At 58.4% G+C, this 18,876-nt stretch overlaps 8 protein-coding genes across 8 annotated transcripts; 4 read left to right on the forward strand and 4 right to left on the reverse strand.

Annotated features, from left to right (window-relative positions):
- The first annotated feature begins 362 nt into the window (after nucleotides 1-362).
- On the forward strand, nucleotides 363-1,347 carry LOC128849368 (scale keratin-like). Its single transcript, XM_054050972.1, has 2 exons — nucleotides 363-477; nucleotides 889-1,347. Exon 2 carries the CDS (start codon nucleotides 910-912, stop codon nucleotides 1,273-1,275), a length of 366 nt encoding a protein of 121 aa, XP_053906947.1. The 5' UTR covers nucleotides 363-477; nucleotides 889-909; the 3' UTR covers nucleotides 1,276-1,347.
- A 1,770-nt stretch (nucleotides 1,348-3,117) lies between these two features.
- On the reverse strand, nucleotides 3,118-4,282 carry LOC128849365 (scale keratin-like). The gene is made up of 2 exons (XM_054050967.1): nucleotides 4,159-4,282; nucleotides 3,118-3,744 (listed from the first exon to the last, which is right to left on the reverse strand). The coding sequence occupies exon 2, from the start codon at nucleotides 3,721-3,723 to the stop codon at nucleotides 3,358-3,360; it is 366 nt and encodes a 121-aa protein (XP_053906942.1). The 5' UTR covers nucleotides 3,724-3,744; nucleotides 4,159-4,282; the 3' UTR covers nucleotides 3,118-3,357.
- A 1,053-nt stretch (nucleotides 4,283-5,335) lies between these two features.
- On the forward strand, nucleotides 5,336-6,325 carry LOC128849359 (scale keratin-like). The gene is made up of 2 exons (XM_054050946.1): nucleotides 5,336-5,414; nucleotides 5,514-6,325. Exon 2 carries the CDS (start codon nucleotides 5,538-5,540, stop codon nucleotides 5,901-5,903), a length of 366 nt encoding a protein of 121 aa, XP_053906921.1. The 5' UTR covers nucleotides 5,336-5,414; nucleotides 5,514-5,537; the 3' UTR covers nucleotides 5,904-6,325.
- Nucleotides 6,326-8,125: 1,800 nt separating this feature from the next.
- LOC128849380 (scale keratin-like) lies at nucleotides 8,126-8,769 on the reverse strand. The gene is made up of 2 exons (XM_054051007.1): nucleotides 8,746-8,769; nucleotides 8,126-8,638 (listed from the first exon to the last, which is right to left on the reverse strand). Exon 2 carries the CDS (start codon nucleotides 8,612-8,614, stop codon nucleotides 8,249-8,251), a length of 366 nt encoding a protein of 121 aa, XP_053906982.1. The 5' UTR covers nucleotides 8,615-8,638; nucleotides 8,746-8,769; the 3' UTR covers nucleotides 8,126-8,248.
- A 1,111-nt stretch (nucleotides 8,770-9,880) lies between these two features.
- LOC128849367 (scale keratin-like) lies at nucleotides 9,881-10,866 on the forward strand. Its single transcript, XM_054050971.1, has 2 exons — nucleotides 9,881-9,995; nucleotides 10,407-10,866. Exon 2 carries the CDS (start codon nucleotides 10,428-10,430, stop codon nucleotides 10,791-10,793), a length of 366 nt encoding a protein of 121 aa, XP_053906946.1. The 5' UTR covers nucleotides 9,881-9,995; nucleotides 10,407-10,427; the 3' UTR covers nucleotides 10,794-10,866.
- Nucleotides 10,867-12,630: 1,764 nt separating this feature from the next.
- Nucleotides 12,631-13,795, reverse strand: LOC128849366 (scale keratin-like). Its single transcript, XM_054050970.1, has 2 exons — nucleotides 13,672-13,795; nucleotides 12,631-13,257 (listed from the first exon to the last, which is right to left on the reverse strand). Exon 2 carries the CDS (start codon nucleotides 13,234-13,236, stop codon nucleotides 12,871-12,873), a length of 366 nt encoding a protein of 121 aa, XP_053906945.1. The 5' UTR covers nucleotides 13,237-13,257; nucleotides 13,672-13,795; the 3' UTR covers nucleotides 12,631-12,870.
- A 1,053-nt stretch (nucleotides 13,796-14,848) lies between these two features.
- On the forward strand, nucleotides 14,849-15,838 carry LOC128849360 (scale keratin-like). The gene is made up of 2 exons (XM_054050947.1): nucleotides 14,849-14,927; nucleotides 15,027-15,838. The coding sequence occupies exon 2, from the start codon at nucleotides 15,051-15,053 to the stop codon at nucleotides 15,414-15,416; it is 366 nt and encodes a 121-aa protein (XP_053906922.1). The 5' UTR covers nucleotides 14,849-14,927; nucleotides 15,027-15,050; the 3' UTR covers nucleotides 15,417-15,838.
- A 1,389-nt stretch (nucleotides 15,839-17,227) lies between these two features.
- Nucleotides 17,228-18,268, reverse strand: LOC128849341 (scale keratin-like). Its single transcript, XM_054050812.1, has 2 exons — nucleotides 18,166-18,268; nucleotides 17,228-17,766 (listed from the first exon to the last, which is right to left on the reverse strand). The coding sequence occupies exon 2, from the start codon at nucleotides 17,743-17,745 to the stop codon at nucleotides 17,380-17,382; it is 366 nt and encodes a 121-aa protein (XP_053906787.1). The 5' UTR covers nucleotides 17,746-17,766; nucleotides 18,166-18,268; the 3' UTR covers nucleotides 17,228-17,379.
- Between the last annotated feature and the right edge of the window lie 608 nt (nucleotides 18,269-18,876).

Consider the following 18,876-nt stretch of genomic DNA (forward strand, 5'->3'; position numbering starts at 1 on the left):
TCATGAGGGCGCTGGCATGCGGGAAGCCTTGGCAAGGCCGCATTCTTAGCCAGTGCCATGACACTGGTCTTCCCGGTGGTTCTGCAAAGAAGACATGAGGCCACCTCAAGATCAAGCCCTTGGGGAAGACCTGTGGAATGTAAAGTGCTTGCAGTCACCCTTTGTCACACTGAGTGCCCTCTTGCACAGCGAGATAATGAAAAGACAGTGGGGCTAATTTTGCCCATTAGGTGGCTGCTGACAAGCATCCAAGCAAAGTAATTGCATGGGCTGATAGAGCAGCTTGGGGTTGTGGAGGAAAGAGAGTCAGCAAAACACCCTGGTGCCACGCAGGGAGGAGGCAGGGGCTTGGCCACCACCAGCCACGTGTCCCCAGCATGGCCAGACCCTCCCCAGCATCGCCAGCCCTGCATAAAAGCGCTGCCCTTGGGGAGCCCTGGCATCCAGCACTCCTGCCTCGCTCTGCTCAGGACAAGGGTAGGTGTGTGCCTGTGGGTCTGTGGCTCCTCTGGCAGGGGCCGGCGTGGGGCCTCCCTGGCCAGGAGAGCTGGGACAGCAGCGGCTGCGCTGGCTGCAGGCTTGGACGGGCAGAGAGGGCTGAGCTGGAGGGGAAAAAGAAGAGCCCTGTGTGTGGGACAGGCAGAGCCAGGTCCTGCATGGGCTCCTGGGGAGGATTTGTGTGTCCTGTGTGTAGAGAGAGGGCAAGGTGAGGGGTGCAGAGAGCAGGGCATTGAGGAGGTCTGGCTGTGAAAAGGCAAGAGCCAGCAGTGTGCTTAGTGGTCAAGGGTCTGTCCCCTCCGTGTCCAGAACATTCCTGGGAACAGGGCAGTGCTCAGTGAGGTATCTCCTCCTGGATCTTGACTCCTCTCCTTGGGCTGTTTCTTTCAGGCTCAACTCTCTCACACAAAGATGTCTTGCTACGACCTGTGCCAACCAAAAACCAGCGTGGCCGTCCCCCAGCCCATCGCTGAGAGCTGCAACGAGCTGTGCGCCCGCCAGTGCCCCGACTCCACAGCCTTCATCCAGCCTCCGCCCGTGGTTGTCACCTTCCCCGGCCCCATCCTCAGCTCCTTCCCCCAGCAAGCCGTGGTGGGCTCCTCCGGAGCACCCGCCTTTGGGGGCAACCTGGGGCTGGGGGGCCTCTACGGGGCCGGGGCCACGCTGGGCTCGGGGGGCCTCTGCACCCCTGCCAGACCCTATGTTTCTCCCGCCTGCAGCCCTTGCGTCTTGCCGCGCTACAGCAAGAAGCTCTGGGACACCTGTGGGCCCTGCTAGACCCACACCCGGAGCCCTTAGAGACGCGAGGATGCCTCTCTTGAAGCCCACACGGACAACCTGCCTGCCTCGGCCTGCTGTGCCTTTCCCCAGTGGGCGCTTTCCTGCACTGCAATAAAACAATCCTGCATCCAATCCCTGCCTCTCTGGTTTTCCTCTCCGGGCACAGTGGGGGCTGCAGGGATCCCTCCTCCTGCACGGGGTCCCCCCAGGCCAGGTCTGGGCACTCTCAGCCCCAGCACAGCCCGGCTCAGCTGCCTTTGGGGCGAGCGCACAGCCCTGGCAGCTCTGGCCACACACGCTGCTGCAGCTCAGCCCCAGGGCCCTGCCTGGACGCAGGGGACTCTCTTGGCTGCAGCATATGCAGCCCAGTGGCATTTGAAGACCTTCAGCTTCTGTGTTCGGAGTCTGGATTCCCCAAGTACCGGAGGTCAGCCAGCATCAATTCCTGCCCTCACTCCAAACCTTCTGTGTTCCCAAGGCTCTTTTTTGTGTCTCTGTGAGAATAAACAATGGGGAGGCTTCCTCTTCCTCCTATTTCTCCTCTTCCCAATTAGCTCCTTCTTATTCTTGCATCTATTCTACCCATTGCCTTTCACTCATTTTATGTCTATTGTCTTTTCCCTTCTGTTCTCTTCTCATTTCGTTTTCTTTTTTCTTGCTTAACCCCCTTTCTTTTTGTCTCCTCCTTCCTTGATACTATTTCCATTTCCCCTTCCTCATAACTCTCACCTTCCCTCTTCTCCTTCACCTGCCACTTCTACATCTCCTCCAGTCCAGCACAGACCAACACACTTGGTGATCCTTGGTTCTCCACAACAGATGTAAGAGCACAGAAAGTAACCCCCCTGGTTACTGAGAGAAAAGCAGGGCATCTTGTGTGCAGGGCATCTTGTCATGCTGCTGCCTCAGGCAGAGTCACTCAGAGCCACCTGCCCAGCACCATGTCACACACCTGTTGCACATCTCCATTGAAGGAGACTTCACAGACTCCTTAGAAATCCTGTGCCAGTAGCTCAGCCACCCTCAGAGTGAAAACAATGGGCCTGGGATGCTTGTAGTGGAGTCTGCTCTGTTTCAGCTGATGCCAGTTTCCTCTTGTCATGCAGGTGGACACCTCTGCAGAGAACCTGGCTCCATCTTCTTGATGCCTTCCCTCTCAAGGTCTGCCCAGAGGAGACAGGCTCCCTGTCCCTTTAGCATCTGTGGGGCCGTTTCCAAGACTCTCTCCTGTAGCCCCACATCTCTCCTGTGCTGGGGAGCCCAGCACTGGAAAAGGAACCACAGGAGGGGTCTCACCATTGCTGAGTGGGGGGCAAGGGTTCAATCCCTCCCTGTGCCTTCACACTCCTCTGTCTGTACCCCAGGACAGCGCTGGCTGCCTTTGTCCCCAATGCACGTTGCCAGCTCCTTCCTCCCTTGGTGCCCACAGCACTGTAGGGCTTTCGGCACTATCTGCTCTGCAGCAATCAATGTCTCTTTCCCAAGTGCTGAGTTTGACAGTGGCACTCATCCAGTCTCCTCTGTGTGGATGCCTAGAGATGCTGCAAGGCTTCTTCAGCGCAGCAGGGTGAGGCAGAGCTGGTGTCAGTCCTGGCCTGAGAAGGCCTGGCAAAGCAGCACTGCCAGCCTCTTTCCTGTTCTCCGTCTTTTCCCCAGCAATGCAAGCACCTTCAAAAAGTTTTCTTTCCCCTGCCTGCTGCTTGCCATCTCCCTGTCTGAGCATCAACCCAATCACACCTCCACTGTGAAAATCCAGACCAGGATTTGCCCACCCACAGCTGCCAATCACCCATCCCTTTGGTCTCCCCAACTTGGCACAAGGAAGGCAGGAGTCGTGACTTGCATGCAGGAAAATTTTATTGTTCCCAGGGGAGCAGGAGAGATTGTCAGAGGGATGATGGTCAAGACCCAGAGAGGCTGGTTGCTCTGTGTTAGCAGACGGATCTTTTCAAGAGCCTTGCTTTTTGCTCAGGATACTGTGTTGGTGCAGCATCCTGAGATCTTGGCCAGCAGCTCAGCTGAGCATGGGTGGTGATGTTGGGATTAGGTCTGGGGGCAGGGCCTGGGTGTGCTGTGGGTCTAGCAGGGCCCACAGGTGTCCCAGAGCTTCTTGCTGTAGCGCGGCAAGACGCAAGGGCTGCAGGCGGGAGAAACATAGGGTCTGGCAGGGGTGCAGAGGCCCCCCGAGCCCAGCGTGGCCCCGGCCCCGTAGAGGCCCCCCAGCCCCAGGTTGCCCCCAAAGGCGGGTGCTCCGGAGGAGCCCACCACGGCTTGCTGGGGGAAGGAGCTGAGGATGGGGCCGGGGAAGGTGACAACCACGGGCGGAGGCTGGATGAAGGCTGTGGAGTCGGGGCACTGGCGGGCACACAGCTCATTGCAGCTCTCAGCGATGGGCTGGGGGACGGCCACGCTGGTTTTTGGTTGGCACAGGTCGTAGCAAGACATCTTTGTGTGAGAGAGTTGAGCCTGAAAGAGGTAGATGAAAAGAGAGGAGTTATATTGCAGGAAGAAATGCACTGTCCAAGCAATGCCATATTTGCATGGCTGCCCTGGACTTGGAGAGCCCAGAGCCACCTTGTTGACAACCCTACATACTGCTCCCCCTTTTCCCATCCTGAAATATTCACCTCCCCAATCTCCACATCCCTCTCATTGCCCTTTCTCTGCACACAGGACACACAAACCCTCCCCAGGAGCCCATGCAGGACCTGGCTCTGCCTGTCCCACTCACAGGGCTCCTCTTTTCCCCCTCCAGCTCAGCCCTCTCTGCCCGTCCAAGCCTGCAGCCAGAGCAGCCGCTGCTGTCCCAGCTCTCCTGGCCAGGGAAGCCCCACGCCGGCCCCTGCCAGAGGAGCCACAGACCCACAGGCACACACCTACCCTTGTCCTGAGCAGAGCGAGGCAGGAGTGCTGGATGCCAGGGCTCCCCAAGGGCAGCGCTTTTATGCAGGGCTGGCGATGCCGGGGAGGGTCTGGCCATGCTGGGGGCACGTGGCTGGTGGTGGCCAAGCCCCTGCCTCCTCCCTGCGTGGCACCAGGGTGTTTTGCTGACTCTCTTCCCGCCCCAACCCCATGTTGCTGTATCAGCCCATGTAATTATCTTGCTTGGACACTTGTCAGCAGCCACCTAATAGGCCAAATTAGACCCACTCTCTTTTCATTATCTCGCTGTGTAAGAGGACACGCAGTGTGACAAAGGGTGACTGCAAGCACCCGCGTGCCACAGCTCTTCCCCAGGGGATTGATCTAAGGATGGCCTCATGCCTTCTTTGCAGAGCCCTGGGGAAGACCAGGTGTCCTTCAAACCCTCCCTCATGCCACCACCGGCATGACCCACATTGTATGGCTGTGATGTGAAGAATGGAGAGATTATGAAATGTCAAATCGAAGGCAGTATTCTCGGGCACTGCCTTCTCAGCTCAATGCATCACTTGCCAGCCAAAGGGAGCTGGCCTCCATCTGCCTGCAGGCATGGGCCATCGAGCTCTGCATGTCTGGAGGACAAAGACCCCTCGTGCCCTTCCCTGTTGTCCATGGCTCAAGGAGCACAGAGTCCTGTCTGGACCAAGAGGGTAAATGTTCATGCCAGAACTGTGTCACCCCTGCCAGCCTCCGAACGTGTCCTGGGAGCCCCAGTGTCCCAGGGAAGGGCTGTAGCAGGGCTGCCCTCAGGGTGCTGGGGTGATGGGAGGTCCCTCTGGTGCTGTGGTTGTGGAAGCCCCTAGTTTAATAGACTCCACTGGTGTTCACGTGGGTTCATACATTAGACCTGGCTGCAGGCCCGGGATTTAGAGGTCTTCCTCTGGTAGAGAACAAGGCAGGGAGCCAGGAGGTGCAGGAGCACGGCCATGTCCTCCTGCGAGCACCCCCAGCAGGGAGATGCTTGGTCTCATTTAGCCCACACAGCAGAAAGGGGAGGAAATGCTCAGGAGCAGCATGTGCTGATCTGGCGAGGGGATGCTGAGACAGGGAGGGGCAGAAGTGCAACAGCCCCATCATCTTCCTGGGCAGAAGGGAGTGCCTTCACGCCTGATTGGCCCAGGTGGTGCTGAGCAATGGCAGAGCTGCTATAAAAGCTCTGCCTCTGCCTGTCTCTCCCAAACACTTCTCTGACCACCTTCTCCTTGGAGAACAGGGTAAGTCTGCAAGAACTTCTTTTACCGAAATCTTGCTCCTTTGTCTCTGCCTCTGTCATTCCCCTCTGCTGTCTTCCTTACACCTCTGTCCTCTTGCAGAGCACCAACCCAACCAGCACAAAGATGTCTTGCTACGACCTGTGCCCACCAAAAACCGGCGTGGCTGTCCCCCAGCCCATCGCTGAGAGCTGCAACGATCTGTGCGCCCGCCAGTGCCCCGACTCCACAGCCTTCATCCAGCCTCCGCCTGTGGTTGTCACCTTCCCCGGCCCCATCCTCAGCTCCTTCCCCCAGCAAGCTGTGGTGGGCTCCTCTGGAGCACCCGCCTTTGGGGGCAACCTGGGGCTGGGGGGCCTCTACGGGGCCGGGGCCACGCTGGGCTCGGGGGGCCTCTGCACCCCTGCCAGACCCTATGTTTCTCCCGCCTGCAGCCCTTGTGTCTTGCCGCGCTACAGCAAGAAGCTCTGGGACACCTGTGGGCCCTGCTAGACCCACAGCACAACCATGTGCTGCCCCCAACATCCACAGCTCCACCACCCATGCAGGGCTGAGCTGGTGGGCATGGGGCACTGATGAGTGCTGAGCATTCCCAGCGCCAGTCAACACCTGGGACGCTGGCACTGCTGTGCACTCCTCATCCTTCCCCGCGCTCTGCTCTTCTCCCCTCCCCTGCCCTTCAGTCTCTCAGATGGGGCAGTATTTGGATTCACAAAGCTCTTTGATGCTTATGGGTCAAGTCCTCTGGATTGGAAGCGGCACCAAGACAGTATCTGGAGGAAAAAGCAATACTCCGGAGAAGATCTTTCTGCCTCTCCATCCATGAGACAACCAGCCTCTCTCTGTCTTGCCCACCACTTCTCTGAGAATCTCTCCTGCCCACCCTGGGTACAATAAAGTGTTTCTGCATGCAAGTCATGTTTTTCTCTCTCCTTGTCCCATGTCTGGAAAACCACTGAGGTGGGAGATTGTCAGCTGTGGGAGGGAAGTGCTGGCCCTGAGACTTTCAGGCCAGGTGAGGTCAGGTACGTGTAGGGAGAGGGAGGATGCAGCCCAGAGGCGGGGAGAGAGAATATTTTGGCAGGGCTTGCAGGAGGTGGGAAAAGGGCAGAGAGCAGGACAGGGGCTGGCACTGCTCCTTTGCCAGCCCTTCTCAAGCCAGGACTGCCACCAGCTCTGCCAGACCATGCAGCTTGTAGGGAAAGGTCTTGGGGGCACTGAGGGCACCAGGGTCTGCAGGAGGGGGCAAAGTGTCTTGAGACAAACGCAGCCAGTGGTGTCTTGGTCTGCAGGCCGAGATGTGTGGCCAGCAGGTGGAGGAAGGGGACTCTGACCTTCCACTCAGCAACAGTGAGGCCCCTTCTGTGGTGCTGTGCCCAGTGCTGGGCTCCCCAGCCCAGGAGAGATGGGTGGGGACTGGAGAGTCCAGTAAATGGCAGTGCAGGTGCTGGAGGGGCAGTGACCCGATCTCCTCTGGAGAGAGCTGGGACTGTCCCTCTGGGGGCTGATGACATCCTGGTGTCTCCTTCACCTGCACACATAGCTGAAAGGAAGGCATCAAGGAGATGGAGCCAGGGTCCCTGCAGAGGTGTCCAGTTGCACGAGAAGAGGCAAAGGCCACCGGCTGAAACACAGCAGGCTCAGCTTCAGCCTCCCAAGCCTCTTGAATTCCCTGTGAGGGTGGCTGAGCACAGGCACAGGATTTCCTAGGAGGCTGTGAAGTCTCCTTCATTGGACACGTGCAGAAAGGGTCTGACATGGTGCTGGGCAGGCGGCTCTGGGCAACGTCACCTGAGGCAGCAGTGGGACAAGATGCCCTGCAAAGGCTTTTCCCCTCACCAATCAGGCTGGGATTTCTGTGATCTTACATCCATGGCACAAAACTGGAAAGCACTGAGGGTGTCTGTCTGCAAAGCAAATATGGGCCTGGCCTCCATTTGGGTGCTCTAAGGGCATTCCCTCATTATGCCTTAGTGAGGCTTTCTACACCCTCATCACCTCGTTAGCAGCTGCCACGGTGATTTGGCACTTCTAAGGATCTCACAGCTGCAGCAATTAGTCCTAACTCAGCTGGGTGCAATTCTTCTCCCCCAGCAATCCCACAGGTCTGTGCTGGGGTTGAGAAGAGTTGGAGAAAGGAGAAAGTGAAGGTGGAAGGCAAGAGGGAAAAGGAAGGAGAGGGGAAAGAGGATTCGGGAAAAGGGAAAGGGAATAACAAAAACAGATGAAAGGAGGAGAAGATGAGGAAATGGGAGGCGAATAAGAGAAAAGGAGCAGAGAGGAACACGAATGGGGAGAGGAAGAATAGCTAAAGGGGAAGAAGAGAAAGTAGAAGTCTTTCTTTGCTGCTTCTTGCAGGGCATCAAAAAGAGCCTTGGAGAGAAGGAAAGGCTAGAGTGAGGGCAGGAACTGATACTGCCTGATCTCCAGGCTGTGGGACAGCTACACTCACACACAGGGAGGCTGAAAGGCTGCAAACGCCCCCCGGGCTGCATATCCTGCGTCCAGGCAGGGCCCTGGGGCTGAGCTGCAGCAGCGTGTGTGGCCAGAGCAGCCAGGGCTGTGCGCTCGCCCCAAAGGCAGCTGAGCCGGGCTGTGCTGGGGCTGAGAGTGCCCAGACCCGGCCTGGGGGGACCCCGTGCAGGAGGAGGGATCCCTGCAGCCCCCACTGTGCCCAGAGAGGAAAACCAGAGAGGCAGGGATTGGATGCAGGATTGTTTTATTGCAGTGCAGGAAAGCGCCCACTGGGGAAAGACACAGCAGGCCGAGGCAGGCAGGTTGTCTGTGTGGGCTTCAAGAGAGGCGTCCTCACGTCTCTAAGGGCTCTGGGTGTGGGTCTAGCAGGGCCCACAGGTGTCCCAGAGCTTCTTGCTGTAGCGCGGCAAGACGCAAGGGCTGCAGGCGGGAGAAACATAGGGTCTGGCAGGGGTGCAGAGGCCCCCCGAGCCCAGCGTGGCCCCGGCCCCGTAGAGGCCCCCCAGCCCCAGGTTGCCCCCAAAGGCGGGTGCTCCGGAGGAGCCCACCACGGCTTGCTGGGGGAAGGAGCTGAGGATGGGGCCGGGGAAGGTGACAACCACGGGCGGAGGCTGGATGAAGGCTGTGGAGTCAGGGCACTGGCGGGCGCACAGCTCGTTGCAGCTCTCAGCGATGGGCTGGGGGACGGCCACGCTGGTTTTTGGTGGGCACAGGTCGTAGCAAGACATCTTTGTGCTGGTTGGGTTGGTTATCTGTAAGAGGAAAGAGATAGTAAGGGAGAAATGGGGGAGAATTCCTGAGGCAGAAGACAGGCTGGAATCAGAGTAGAATGAAGGATGAGAAGTGGTCACAGACTCACCCTGTTCTCCAAGGAGAAGGCAGCCAGAGCAGTGTTTGGGAGAGACAGGCAGAGGCAGAGCTTTTATAGCAGCCCTGCCATTGCTCAGCACCACCTGGGCCAATCAGGGGTGAAGGCACTCCCTCCTGCCCAGGAAGATGATGGGGCTGTTGCACTCCTGCCCCTCCCTGTCTCAGCATCCCCTCGCCAGATCAGCACATGCTGCTTCTGAGCATTTCCTCCCCTTTCTGCTGTGTGGGCTAAAAGAGACCAAGCATCTCCCTGCTGGGGGTGCTCACAATAGGGTCGGGCTGTGCTTCTGCAGGTCCTCACTGCCCTCCTTGTTCTCTGCCCTGTTCCCACTCCCGGTCTCTGCTGAGGTGAGAACCAGTGGGTGCCAGTGGGGCAATCTCATCCAGGGGCTGCTCTGGTCATTCCTACACATCAAGGCCTCAGGTCCCCAGCAACCTGCCCAGCACCATCGCGTGGCAATCGGGCTCATGGGACAATTACGAGGGGCTAAGGGATTGGTGGTTGCTGGGATGAGCCTGTGCCACACAGGCCTATGGTGGGATTTGTGCTCCTGTCAATATGGCCTATGGGGAAGAGTACGAGGAATCTTTACCCTACAGATTTGCAGAGGTCAAAGGTCAAGGCATTCAGGCAGATGGCATGCAGCCCCCTTGGGCTAGCAAGTGATGCATCGTGCTGAGCAGGCAGTGCCCAAGAGGAGTGCCATTGATTTAGCATTTTGTAACCTCACACTTCTGCAGATCACAGCCATATATCATGCATCATGAGGGCGCTGGCATGCGGGAAGCCTTGGCAAGGCCGCATTCTTAGCCAGTGCCATGACACTGGTCTTCCCGGTGGTTCTGCAAAGAAGACATGAGGCCACCTCAAGATCAAGCCCTTGGGGAAGACCTGTGGAATGTAAAGTGCTTGCAGTCACCCTTTGTCACACTGAGTGCCCTCTTGCACAGCGAGATAATGAAAAGACAGTGGGGCTAATTTTGCCCATTAGGTGGCTGCTGACAAGCATCCAAGCAAAGTAATTGCATGGGCTGATAGAGCAGCTTGGGGTTGTGGAGGAAAGAGAGTCAGCAAAACACCCTGGTGCCACGCAGGGAGGAGGCAGGGGCTTGGCCACCACCAGCCACGTGTCCCCAGCATGGCCAGACCCTCCCCAGCATCGCCAGCCCTGCATAAAAGCGCTGCCCTTGGGGAGCCCTGGCATCCAGCACTCCTGCCTCGCTCTGCTCAGGACAAGGGTAGGTGTGTGCCTGTGGGTCTGTGGCTCCTCTGGCAGGGGCCGGCGTGGGGCCTCCCTGGCCAGGAGAGCTGGGACAGCAGCGGCTGCGCTGGCTGCAGGCTTGGACGGGCAGAGAGGGCTGAGCTGGAGGGGAAAAAGAAGAGCCCTGTGTGTGGGACAGGCAGAGCCAGGTCCTGCATGGGCTCCTGGGGAGGATTTGTGTGTCCTGTGTGTAGAGAGAGGGCAAGGTGAGGGGTGCAGAGAGCAGGGCATTGAGGAGGTCTGGCTGTGAAAAGGCAAGAGCCAGCAGTGTGCTTAGTGGTCAAGGGTCTGTCCCCTCCGTGTCCAGAACATTCCTGGGAACAGGGCAGTGCTCAGTGAGGTATCTCCTCCTGGATCTTGACTCCTCTCCTTGGGCTGTTTCTTTCAGGCTCAACTCTCTCACACAAAGATGTCTTGCTACGACCTGTGCCAACCAAAAACCAGCGTGGCCGTCCCCCAGCCCATCGCTGAGAGCTGCAACGAGCTGTGCGCCCGCCAGTGCCCCGACTCCACAGCCTTCATCCAGCCTCCGCCCGTGGTTGTCACCTTCCCCGGCCCCATCCTCAGCTCCTTCCCCCAGCAAGCCGTGGTGGGCTCCTCCGGAGCACCCGCCTTTGGGGGCAACCTGGGGCTGGGGGGCCTCTACGGGGCCGGGGCCACGCTGGGCTCGGGGGGCCTCTGCACCCCTGCCAGACCCTATGTTTCTCCCGCCTGCAGCCCTTGCGTCTTGCCGCGCTACAGCAAGAAGCTCTGGGACACCTGTGGGCCCTGCTAGACCCACACCCGGAGCCCTTAGAGACGCGAGGATGCCTCTCTTGAAGCCCACACGGACAACCTGCCTGCCTCGGCCTGCTGTGCCTTTCCCCAGTGGGCGCTTTCCTGCACTGCAATAAAACAATCCTGCATCCAATCCCTGCCTCTCTGGTTTTCCTCTCCGGGCACAGTGGGGGCTGCAGGGATCCCTCCTCCTGCACGGGGTCCCCCCAGGCCAGGTCTGGGCACTCTCAGCCCCAGCACAGCCCGGCTCAGCTGCCTTTGGGGCGAGCGCACAGCCCTGGCAGCTCTGGCCACACACGCTGCTGCAGCTCAGCCCCAGGGCCCTGCCTGGACGCAGGGGACTCTCTTGGCTGCAGCATATGCAGCCCAGTGGCATTTGAAGACCTTCAGCTTCTGTGTTCGGAGTCTGGATTCCCCAAGTACCGGAGGTCAGCCAGCATCAATTCCTGCCCTCACTCCAAACCTTCTGTGTTCCCAAGGCTCTTTTTTGTGTCTCTGTGAGAATAAACAATGGGGAGGCTTCCTCTTCCTCCTATTTCTCCTCTTCCCAATTAGCTCCTTCTTATTCTTGCATCTATTCTACCCATTGCCTTTCACTCATTTTATGTCTATTGTCTTTTCCCTTCTGTTCTCTTCTCATTTCGTTTTCTTTTTTCTTGCTTAACCCCCTTTCTTTTTGTCTCCTCCTTCCTTGATACTATTTCCATTTCCCCTTCCTCATAACTCTCACCTTCCCTCTTCTCCTTCACCTGCCACTTCTACATCTCCTCCAGTCCAGCACAGACCAACACACTTGGTGATCCTTGGTTCTCCACCACAGATGTAAGAGCACAGAAATAACCCCCTGGTTACTGAGAGAAAAGCAGGGCATCTTGTGTGCAGGGCATCTTGTCATGCTGCTGCCTCAGGCAGAGTCACTCAGAGCCACCTGCCCAGCACCATGTCACACACCTGTTGCACATCTCCATTGAAGGAGACTTCACAGACTCCTTAGAAATCCTGTGCCAGAGCTCAGCCACCCTCAGAGTGAAAACAATGGGCCTGGGATGCTGTAGTGGAGTCTGCTCTGTTTCAGCTGATGCCAGTTTCCTCTTGTCATGCAGGTGGACACCTCTGCAGAGAACCTGGCTCCATCTTCTTGATGCCTTCCCTCTCAAGGTCTGCCCAGAGGAGACAGGCTCCCTGTCCCTTCAGCATCTGTGGGGCCGTTTCCAAGACTCTCTCCTGTAGCCCCACATCTCTCCTGTGCTGGGGAGCCCAGCACTGGAAAAGGAACCACAGGAGGGGTCTCACCATTGCTGAGTGGAGGGCAAGGGTTCAATCCCTCCCTGTGCCTTCACACTCCTCTGTCTGTACCCCAGGACAGCGCTGGCTGCCTTTGCCCCAATGCACGTTGCCAGCTCCTTCCCCCCTTGGTGCCCACAGCAATGTAGGGCTTTCGGCACTATCTGCTCTGCAGCAATCAATGTCTCTTTCCCAAGTGCTGAGTTTGACAGTGGCACTCATCCAGTCTCCTCTGTGTGGATGCCTAGAGATGCTGCAAGGCTTCTTCAGCGCAGCAGGGTGAGGCAGAGCTGGTGTCAGTCCTGGCCTGAGAAGGCCTGGCAAAGCAGCACTGCCAGCCTCTTTCCTGTTCTCCGTCTTTTCCCCAGCAATGCAAGCACCTTCAAAAAGTTTTCTTTCCCCTGCCTGCTGCTTGCCATCTCCCTGTCTGAGCATCAACCCAATCACACCTCCACTGTGAAAATCCAGACCAGGATTTGCCCACCCACAGCTGCCAATCACCCATCTCTTTGGTCTCCCCAACTTGGCACAAGGAAGGCAGGAGTCGTGACTTGCATGCAGGAAAATTTTATTGTTCCCAGGGGAGCAGGAGAGATTGTCAGAGGGATGATGGTCAAGACCCAGAGAGGCTGGTTGCTCTGTGTTAGCAGACGGATCTTTTCAAGAGCCTTGCTTTTTGCTCAGGATACTGTGTTGGTGCAGCATCCTGAGATCTTGGCCAGCAGCTCAGCTGAGCATGGGTGGTGATGTTGGGATTAGGTCTGGGGGCAGGGCCTGGGTGTGCTGTGGGTCTAGCAGGGCCCACAGGTGTCCCAGAGCTTCTTGCTGTAGCGCGGCAAGACGCAAGGGCTGCAGGCGGGAGAAACATAGGGTCTGGCAGGGGTGCAGAGGCCCCCCGAGCCCAGCGTGGCCCCGGCCCCGTAGAGGCCCCCCAGCCCCAGGTTGCCCCCAAAGGCGGGTGCTCCGGAGGAGCCCACCACGGCTTGCTGGGGGAAGGAGCTGAGGATGGGGCCGGGGAAGGTGACAACCACGGGCGGAGGCTGGATGAAGGCTGTGGAGTCGGGGCACTGGCGGGCACACAGCTCATTGCAGCTCTCAGCGATGGGCTGGGGGACGGCCACGCTGGTTTTTGGTTGGCACAGGTCGTAGCAAGACATCTTTGTGTGAGAGAGTTGAGCCTGAAAGAGGTAGATGAAAAGAGAGGAGTTATATTGCAGGAAGAAATGCACTGTCCAAGCAATGCCATATTTGCATGGCTGCCCTGGACTTGGAGAGCCCAGAGCCACCTTGTTGACAACCCTACATACTGCTCCCCCTTTTCCCATCCTGAAATATTCACCTCCCCAATCTCCACATCCCTCTCATTGCCCTTTCTCTGCACACAGGACACACAAACCCTCCCCAGGAGCCCATGCAGGACCTGGCTCTGCCTGTCCCACTCACAGGGCTCCTCTTTTCCCCCTCCAGCTCAGCCCTCTCTGCCCGTCCAAGCCTGCAGCCAGAGCAGCCGCTGCTGTCCCAGCTCTCCTGGCCAGGGAAGCCCCACGCCGGCCCCTGCCAGAGGAGCCACAGACCCACAGGCACACACCTACCCTTGTCCTGAGCAGAGCGAGGCAGGAGTGCTGGATGCCAGGGCTCCCCAAGGGCAGCGCTTTTATGCAGGGCTGGCGATGCCGGGGAGGGTCTGGCCATGCTGGGGGCACGTGGCTGGTGGTGGCCAAGCCCCTGCCTCCTCCCTGCGTGGCACCAGGGTGTTTTGCTGACTCTCTTCCCGCCCCAACCCCATGTTGCTGTATCAGCCCATGTAATTATCTTGCTTGGACACTTGTCAGCAGCCACCTAATAGGCCAAATTAGACCCACTCTCTTTTCATTATCTCGCTGTGTAAGAGGACACGCAGTGTGACAAAGGGTGACTGCAAGCACCCGCGTGCCACAGCTCTTCCCCAGGGGATTGATCTAAGGATGGCCTCATGCCTTCTTTGCAGAGCCCTGGGGAAGACCAGGTGTCCTTCAAACCCTCCCTCATGCCACCACCGGCATGACCCACATTGTATGGCTGTGATGTGAAGAATGGAGAGATTATGAAATGTCAAATCGAAGGCAGTATTCTCAGGCACTGCCTTCTCAGCTCAATGCATCACTTGCCAGCCAAAGGGAGCTGGCCTCCATCTGCCTGCAGGCATGGGCCATCGAGCTCTGCATGTCTGGAGGACAAAGACCCCTCGTGCCCTTCCCTGTTGTCCATGGCTCAAGGAGCACAGAGTCCTGTCTGGACCAAGAGGGTAAATGTTCATGCCAGAACTGTGTCACCCCTGCCAGCCTCCGAACGTGTCCTGGGAGCCCCAGTGTCCCAGGGAAGGGCTGTAGCAGGGCTGCCCTCAGGGTGCTGGGGTGATGGGAGGTCCCTCTGGTGCTGTGGTTGTGGAAGCCCCTAGTTTAATAGACTCCACTGGTGTTCACGTGGGTTCATACATTAGACCTGGCTGCAGGCCCGGGATTTAGAGGTCTTCCTCTGGTAGAGAACAAGGCAGGGAGCCAGGAGGTGCAGGAGGATGGCCATGTCCTCCTGCGAGCACCCCCAGCAGGGAGATGCTTGGTCTCATTTAGCCCACACAGCAGAAAGGGGAGGAAATGCTCAGAAGCAGCATGTGCTGATCTGGCGAGGGGATGCTGAGACAGGGAGGGGCAGAAGTGCAACAGCCCCATCATCTTCCTGGGCAGAAGGGAGTGCCTTCACGCCTGATTGGCCCAGGTGGTGCTGAGCAATGGCAGAGCTGCTATAAAAGCTCTGCCTCTGCCTGTCTCTCCCAAACACTTCTCTGACCACCTTCTCCTTGGAGAACAGGGTAAGTCTGCAAGAACTTCTTTTACCGAAATCTTGCTCCTTTGTCTCTGCCTCTGTCATTCCCCTCTGCTGTCTTCCTTACACCTCTGTCCTCTTGCAGAGCACCAACCCAACCAGCACAAAGATGTCTTGCTACGACCTGTGCCCACCAAAAACCGGCGTGGCCGTCCCCCAGCCCATCGCTGAGAGCTGCAACGATCTGTGCGCCCGCCAGTGCCCCGACTCCACAGCCTTCATCCAGCCTCCGCCTGTGGTTGTCACCTTCCCCGGCCCCATCCTCAGCTCCTTCCCCCAGCAGGCCGTGGTGGGCTCCTCCGGAGCACCCGCCTTTGGGGGCAACCTGGGGCTGGGGGGCCTCTACGGGGCCGGGGCCACGCTGGGCTCGGGGGGCCTCTGCACCCCTGCCAGACCCTATGTTTCTCCCACCTGCAGCCCTTGTGTCTTGCCGCGCTACAGCAAGAAGCTCTGGGACACCTGTGGGCCCTGCTAGACCCACAGCACAACCATGTGCTGCCCCCAACATCCACAGCTCCACCACCCATGCAGGGCTGAGCTGGTGGGCATGGGGCACTGGTGAGTGCTGAGCATTCCCAGCGCCAGTCAACACCTGGGACGCTGGCACTGCTGTGCACTCCTCATCCTTCCCCGCGCTCTGCTCTTCTCCCCTCCCCTGCCCTTCAGTCTCTCAGATGGGGCAGTATTTGGATCCACAAAGCTCTTTGATGCTTATGGGTCAAGTCCTCTGGATTGGAAGCGGCACCAAGACAGTATCTGGAGGAAAAAGCAATACTCCGGAGAAGATCTTTCTGCCTCTCCATCCATGAGACAACCAGCCTCTCTCTGTCTTGCCCACCACTTCTCTGAGAATCTCTCCTGCCCACCCTGGGTACAATAAAGTGTTTCTGCATGCAAGTCATGTTTTTCTCTCTCCTTGTCCCATGTCTGGAAAACCACTGAGGTGGGAGATTGTCAGCTGTGGGAGGGAAGTGCTGGCCCTGAGACTTTCAGGCCAGGTGAGGTCAGGTACGTGTAGGGAGAGGGAGGATGCAGCCCAGAGGCGGGGAGAGAGAATATTTTGGCAGGGCTTGCAGGAGGTGGGAAAAGGGCAGAGAGCAGGACAGGGGCTGGCACTGCTCCTTTGCCAGCCCTTCTCAAGCCAGGACTGCCACCAGCTCTGCCAGACCATGCAGCTTGTAGGGAAAGGTCTTGGGGGCACTGAGGGCACCAGGGTCTGCAGGAGGGGGCAAAGTGTCTTGAGACAAACGCAGCCAGTGGTGTCTTGGTCTGCAGGCTGAGATGTGTGGCCAGCAGGTGGAGGAAGGGGACTCTGACCTTCCACTCAGCAACAGTGAGGCCCCTTCTGTGGTGCTGTGCCCAGTGCTGGGCTCCCCAGCCCAGGAGAGATGGGTGGGGACTGGAGAGTCCGGTAAATGGCAGTGCAGGTGCTGGAGGGGCAGTGACCCGATCTCCTCTGGAGAGAGCTGGGACTGTCCCTCTGGGGGCTGATGACATCCTGGTGTCTCCTTCACCTGCACACATAGCTGAAGGGAAGGCATCAAGGAGATGGAGCCAGGGTCCCTGCAGAGGTGTCCAGTTGCACGAGAAGAGGCAAAGACCACCGGCTGAAACACAGCAGGCTCAGCTTCAGCCTCCCAAGCCTCTTGAATTCCCTGTGAGGGTGGCTGAGCACAGGCACAGGATTTCCTAGGAGGCTGTGGAGTCTCCTTCATTGGGGATGTGGAAAAGGAAGGGTAAGGGAAACAGAATTAGTGAAGAGGAAAGGAAAGGGGAATAAGAAACACGAAGGCAGTTCCAAAGAAATGCAAAATCAGATGAAAAGAGGAGAAGCTGAGAAAATAGGAGGAGAATTAGTATAGAGAGAAAGGGAGCAGAGACGAAGACGAATGGGGAGAGGAAAAAGTAGCTAAAAGGGGAAGAAGAGAAAGGTTAAGCCTCTCCTTGCTTCTTCTCGCAGGACTTCAGAAAGAGCCTTGCAGACAAGGAAAGGCTGGAACGAGGGCAGGAATTGATGCTGACTGGTCTCCAGGCTGTGGGACTGCTACACTCACACACAGGAGGGCTGAAAGTCTTCAAACACCCCTGGGCTGCATATCCTGCGTCCAGGCAGGGCCCTGGGGCTGAGCTGCAGCAGCGTGTGTGGCCAGAGCTGCCAGGGCTGTGCGCTCGCCCCAAAGGCAGCTGAGCCGGGCTGTGCTGGGGCTGAGAGTGCCCAGACCCGGCCTGGGGGGACCCCGTGCAGGAGGAGGGATCCCTGCAGCCCCCACTGTGCCCGGAGAGGAAAACCAGAGAGGCAGGGATTGGATGCAGGATTGTTTTATTGCAGTGCAGGAAAGCGCCCACTGGGGAAAGGCACAGCAGGCCGAGGCAGGCAGGTTGTCCGTGTGGGCTTCAAGAGAGGCGTCCCCGCGTCTCTAAGGGCTCCGGGTGTGGGTCTAGCAGGGCCCACAGGTGTCCCAGAGCTTCTTGCTGTAGCGCGGCAAGACGCAAGGGCTGCAGGCGGGAGAAACATAGGGTCTGGCAGGGGTGCAGAGGCCCCCCGAGCCCAGCGTGGCCCCGGCCCCGTAGAGGCCCCCCAGCCCCAGGTTGCCCCCAAAGGCGGGTGCTCCGGAGGAGCCCACCACGGCTTGCTGGGGGAAGGAGCTGAGGATGGGGCCGGGGAAGGTGACAACCACGGGTGGAGGCTGGATGAAGGCTGTGGAGTCGGGGCACTGGCGGGCGCACAGCTCATTGCAGCTCTCAGCGATGGGCTGGGGGACAGCCACGCCGGTTTTTGGTGGGCACAGGTCGTAGCAAGACATCTTTGTGTGAGACAGTTGAGCCTGGAAGAAACAGCCCCAGTGGAAGAGTCATTATCCAGGAGGAGATGTCCTGGCAAAGTACCCTTTTCCTACAGCTGCCCTGAAGCTAAGCGGCAAAGCCATCACCTTACACACAGCTCATCCTTTGCCTAGCCAGGTCCTATCACCACGATGATCCCCACACCCCACACCTTGCCCTCTCTCTGCACACAGGACACACAAACCCTCCCCAGGAGCCCATACAGGACCTGGCTCTGCCTGTCCCACACACAGGGCTCTTCTTTTCCCCCTCCAGCTCAGCCCTCTCTGCCCGTCCAAGCCTGCAGCCAGCGCAGCCGCTGCTGTCCCAGCTCTCCTGGCCAGGGAAGCCCCACGCCGGCCCCTGCCAGAGGAGCCACAGACCCACAGGCACACACCTACCCTTGTCCTGAGCAGAGCGAGGCAGGAGTGCTGGATGCCAGGGCTCCCCAAGGGCAGCGCTTTTATGCAGGGCTGGCGATGCTGGGGAGGGTCTGGCCATGCTGGGGGCACGTGGCTGGTGGTGGCCAAGCCCCTGCCTCCTCCCTGCGTGGCACCAGGGTGTTTTGCTGACTCTCTTCCCGCCCCAACCCCATGTTGCTGTATCAGCCCATGCAATTATCTTGCTTGGACACTTGTCAGCAGCCACCTAATAGGCCAAATTAGACCCACTCTCTTTTCATTATCTCGCTGTGTATGAGGACACGCAGTGTGACAAAGGGTGACTGCAAGCACCTGCGTGCCACAGCTCTTCCTCAGGGGATTGATCTAAGGATGGCCTCATGCCTTGGCCATTGACCTCTGCAAGTCTGTATGGTAAAGATTCCTCCTACTCTTCCCTGTAGGCCATATTGCCAGGAGTGCAAATCCGCACCTTAGGCCTGTGTGGCACAGGCTCATCCCAGCAACCACCAATCCCTTAGCCCCTCAAAATTGTCCCATGAGACCAATTGCCACGCGATGGTGCTGGGCAGGTTGCTGGGGACCTGAGGCCTTGATGTGTAGGAATGACCAGAACAGCCCCTGGATGAGATTGCCCCACTGGCACCCACTGGTTCTCACCTCAGCAGAGACCGGGAGTGGGAACAGGGCAGAGAACAAGGAGGGCAGTGA

Source organism: Cuculus canorus, chromosome 28 (assembly GCF_017976375.1).
Source record: "Cuculus canorus isolate bCucCan1 chromosome 28, bCucCan1.pri, whole genome shotgun sequence".
Classification (NCBI taxonomy): Eukaryota; Metazoa; Chordata; class Aves; order Cuculiformes; family Cuculidae; genus Cuculus; species Cuculus canorus.

What these genes read in the sequence shown, in the direction of transcription:
- LOC128849368 (XM_054050972.1), top strand. Translation starts at nt 910, where the DNA reads ATGTCTTGCTACGACCTGTGCCAACCAAAAACCAGCGTGGCCGTCCCC.
- LOC128849365 (XM_054050967.1), bottom strand. Translation starts at nt 3,723, where the DNA reads ATGTCTTGCTACGACCTGTGCCAACCAAAAACCAGCGTGGCCGTCCCC.
- LOC128849359 (XM_054050946.1), top strand. Translation starts at nt 5,538, where the DNA reads ATGTCTTGCTACGACCTGTGCCCACCAAAAACCGGCGTGGCTGTCCCC.
- LOC128849380 (XM_054051007.1), bottom strand. Translation starts at nt 8,614, where the DNA reads ATGTCTTGCTACGACCTGTGCCCACCAAAAACCAGCGTGGCCGTCCCC.
- LOC128849367 (XM_054050971.1), top strand. Translation starts at nt 10,428, where the DNA reads ATGTCTTGCTACGACCTGTGCCAACCAAAAACCAGCGTGGCCGTCCCC.
- LOC128849366 (XM_054050970.1), bottom strand. Translation starts at nt 13,236, where the DNA reads ATGTCTTGCTACGACCTGTGCCAACCAAAAACCAGCGTGGCCGTCCCC.
- LOC128849360 (XM_054050947.1), top strand. Translation starts at nt 15,051, where the DNA reads ATGTCTTGCTACGACCTGTGCCCACCAAAAACCGGCGTGGCCGTCCCC.
- LOC128849341 (XM_054050812.1), bottom strand. Translation starts at nt 17,745, where the DNA reads ATGTCTTGCTACGACCTGTGCCCACCAAAAACCGGCGTGGCTGTCCCC.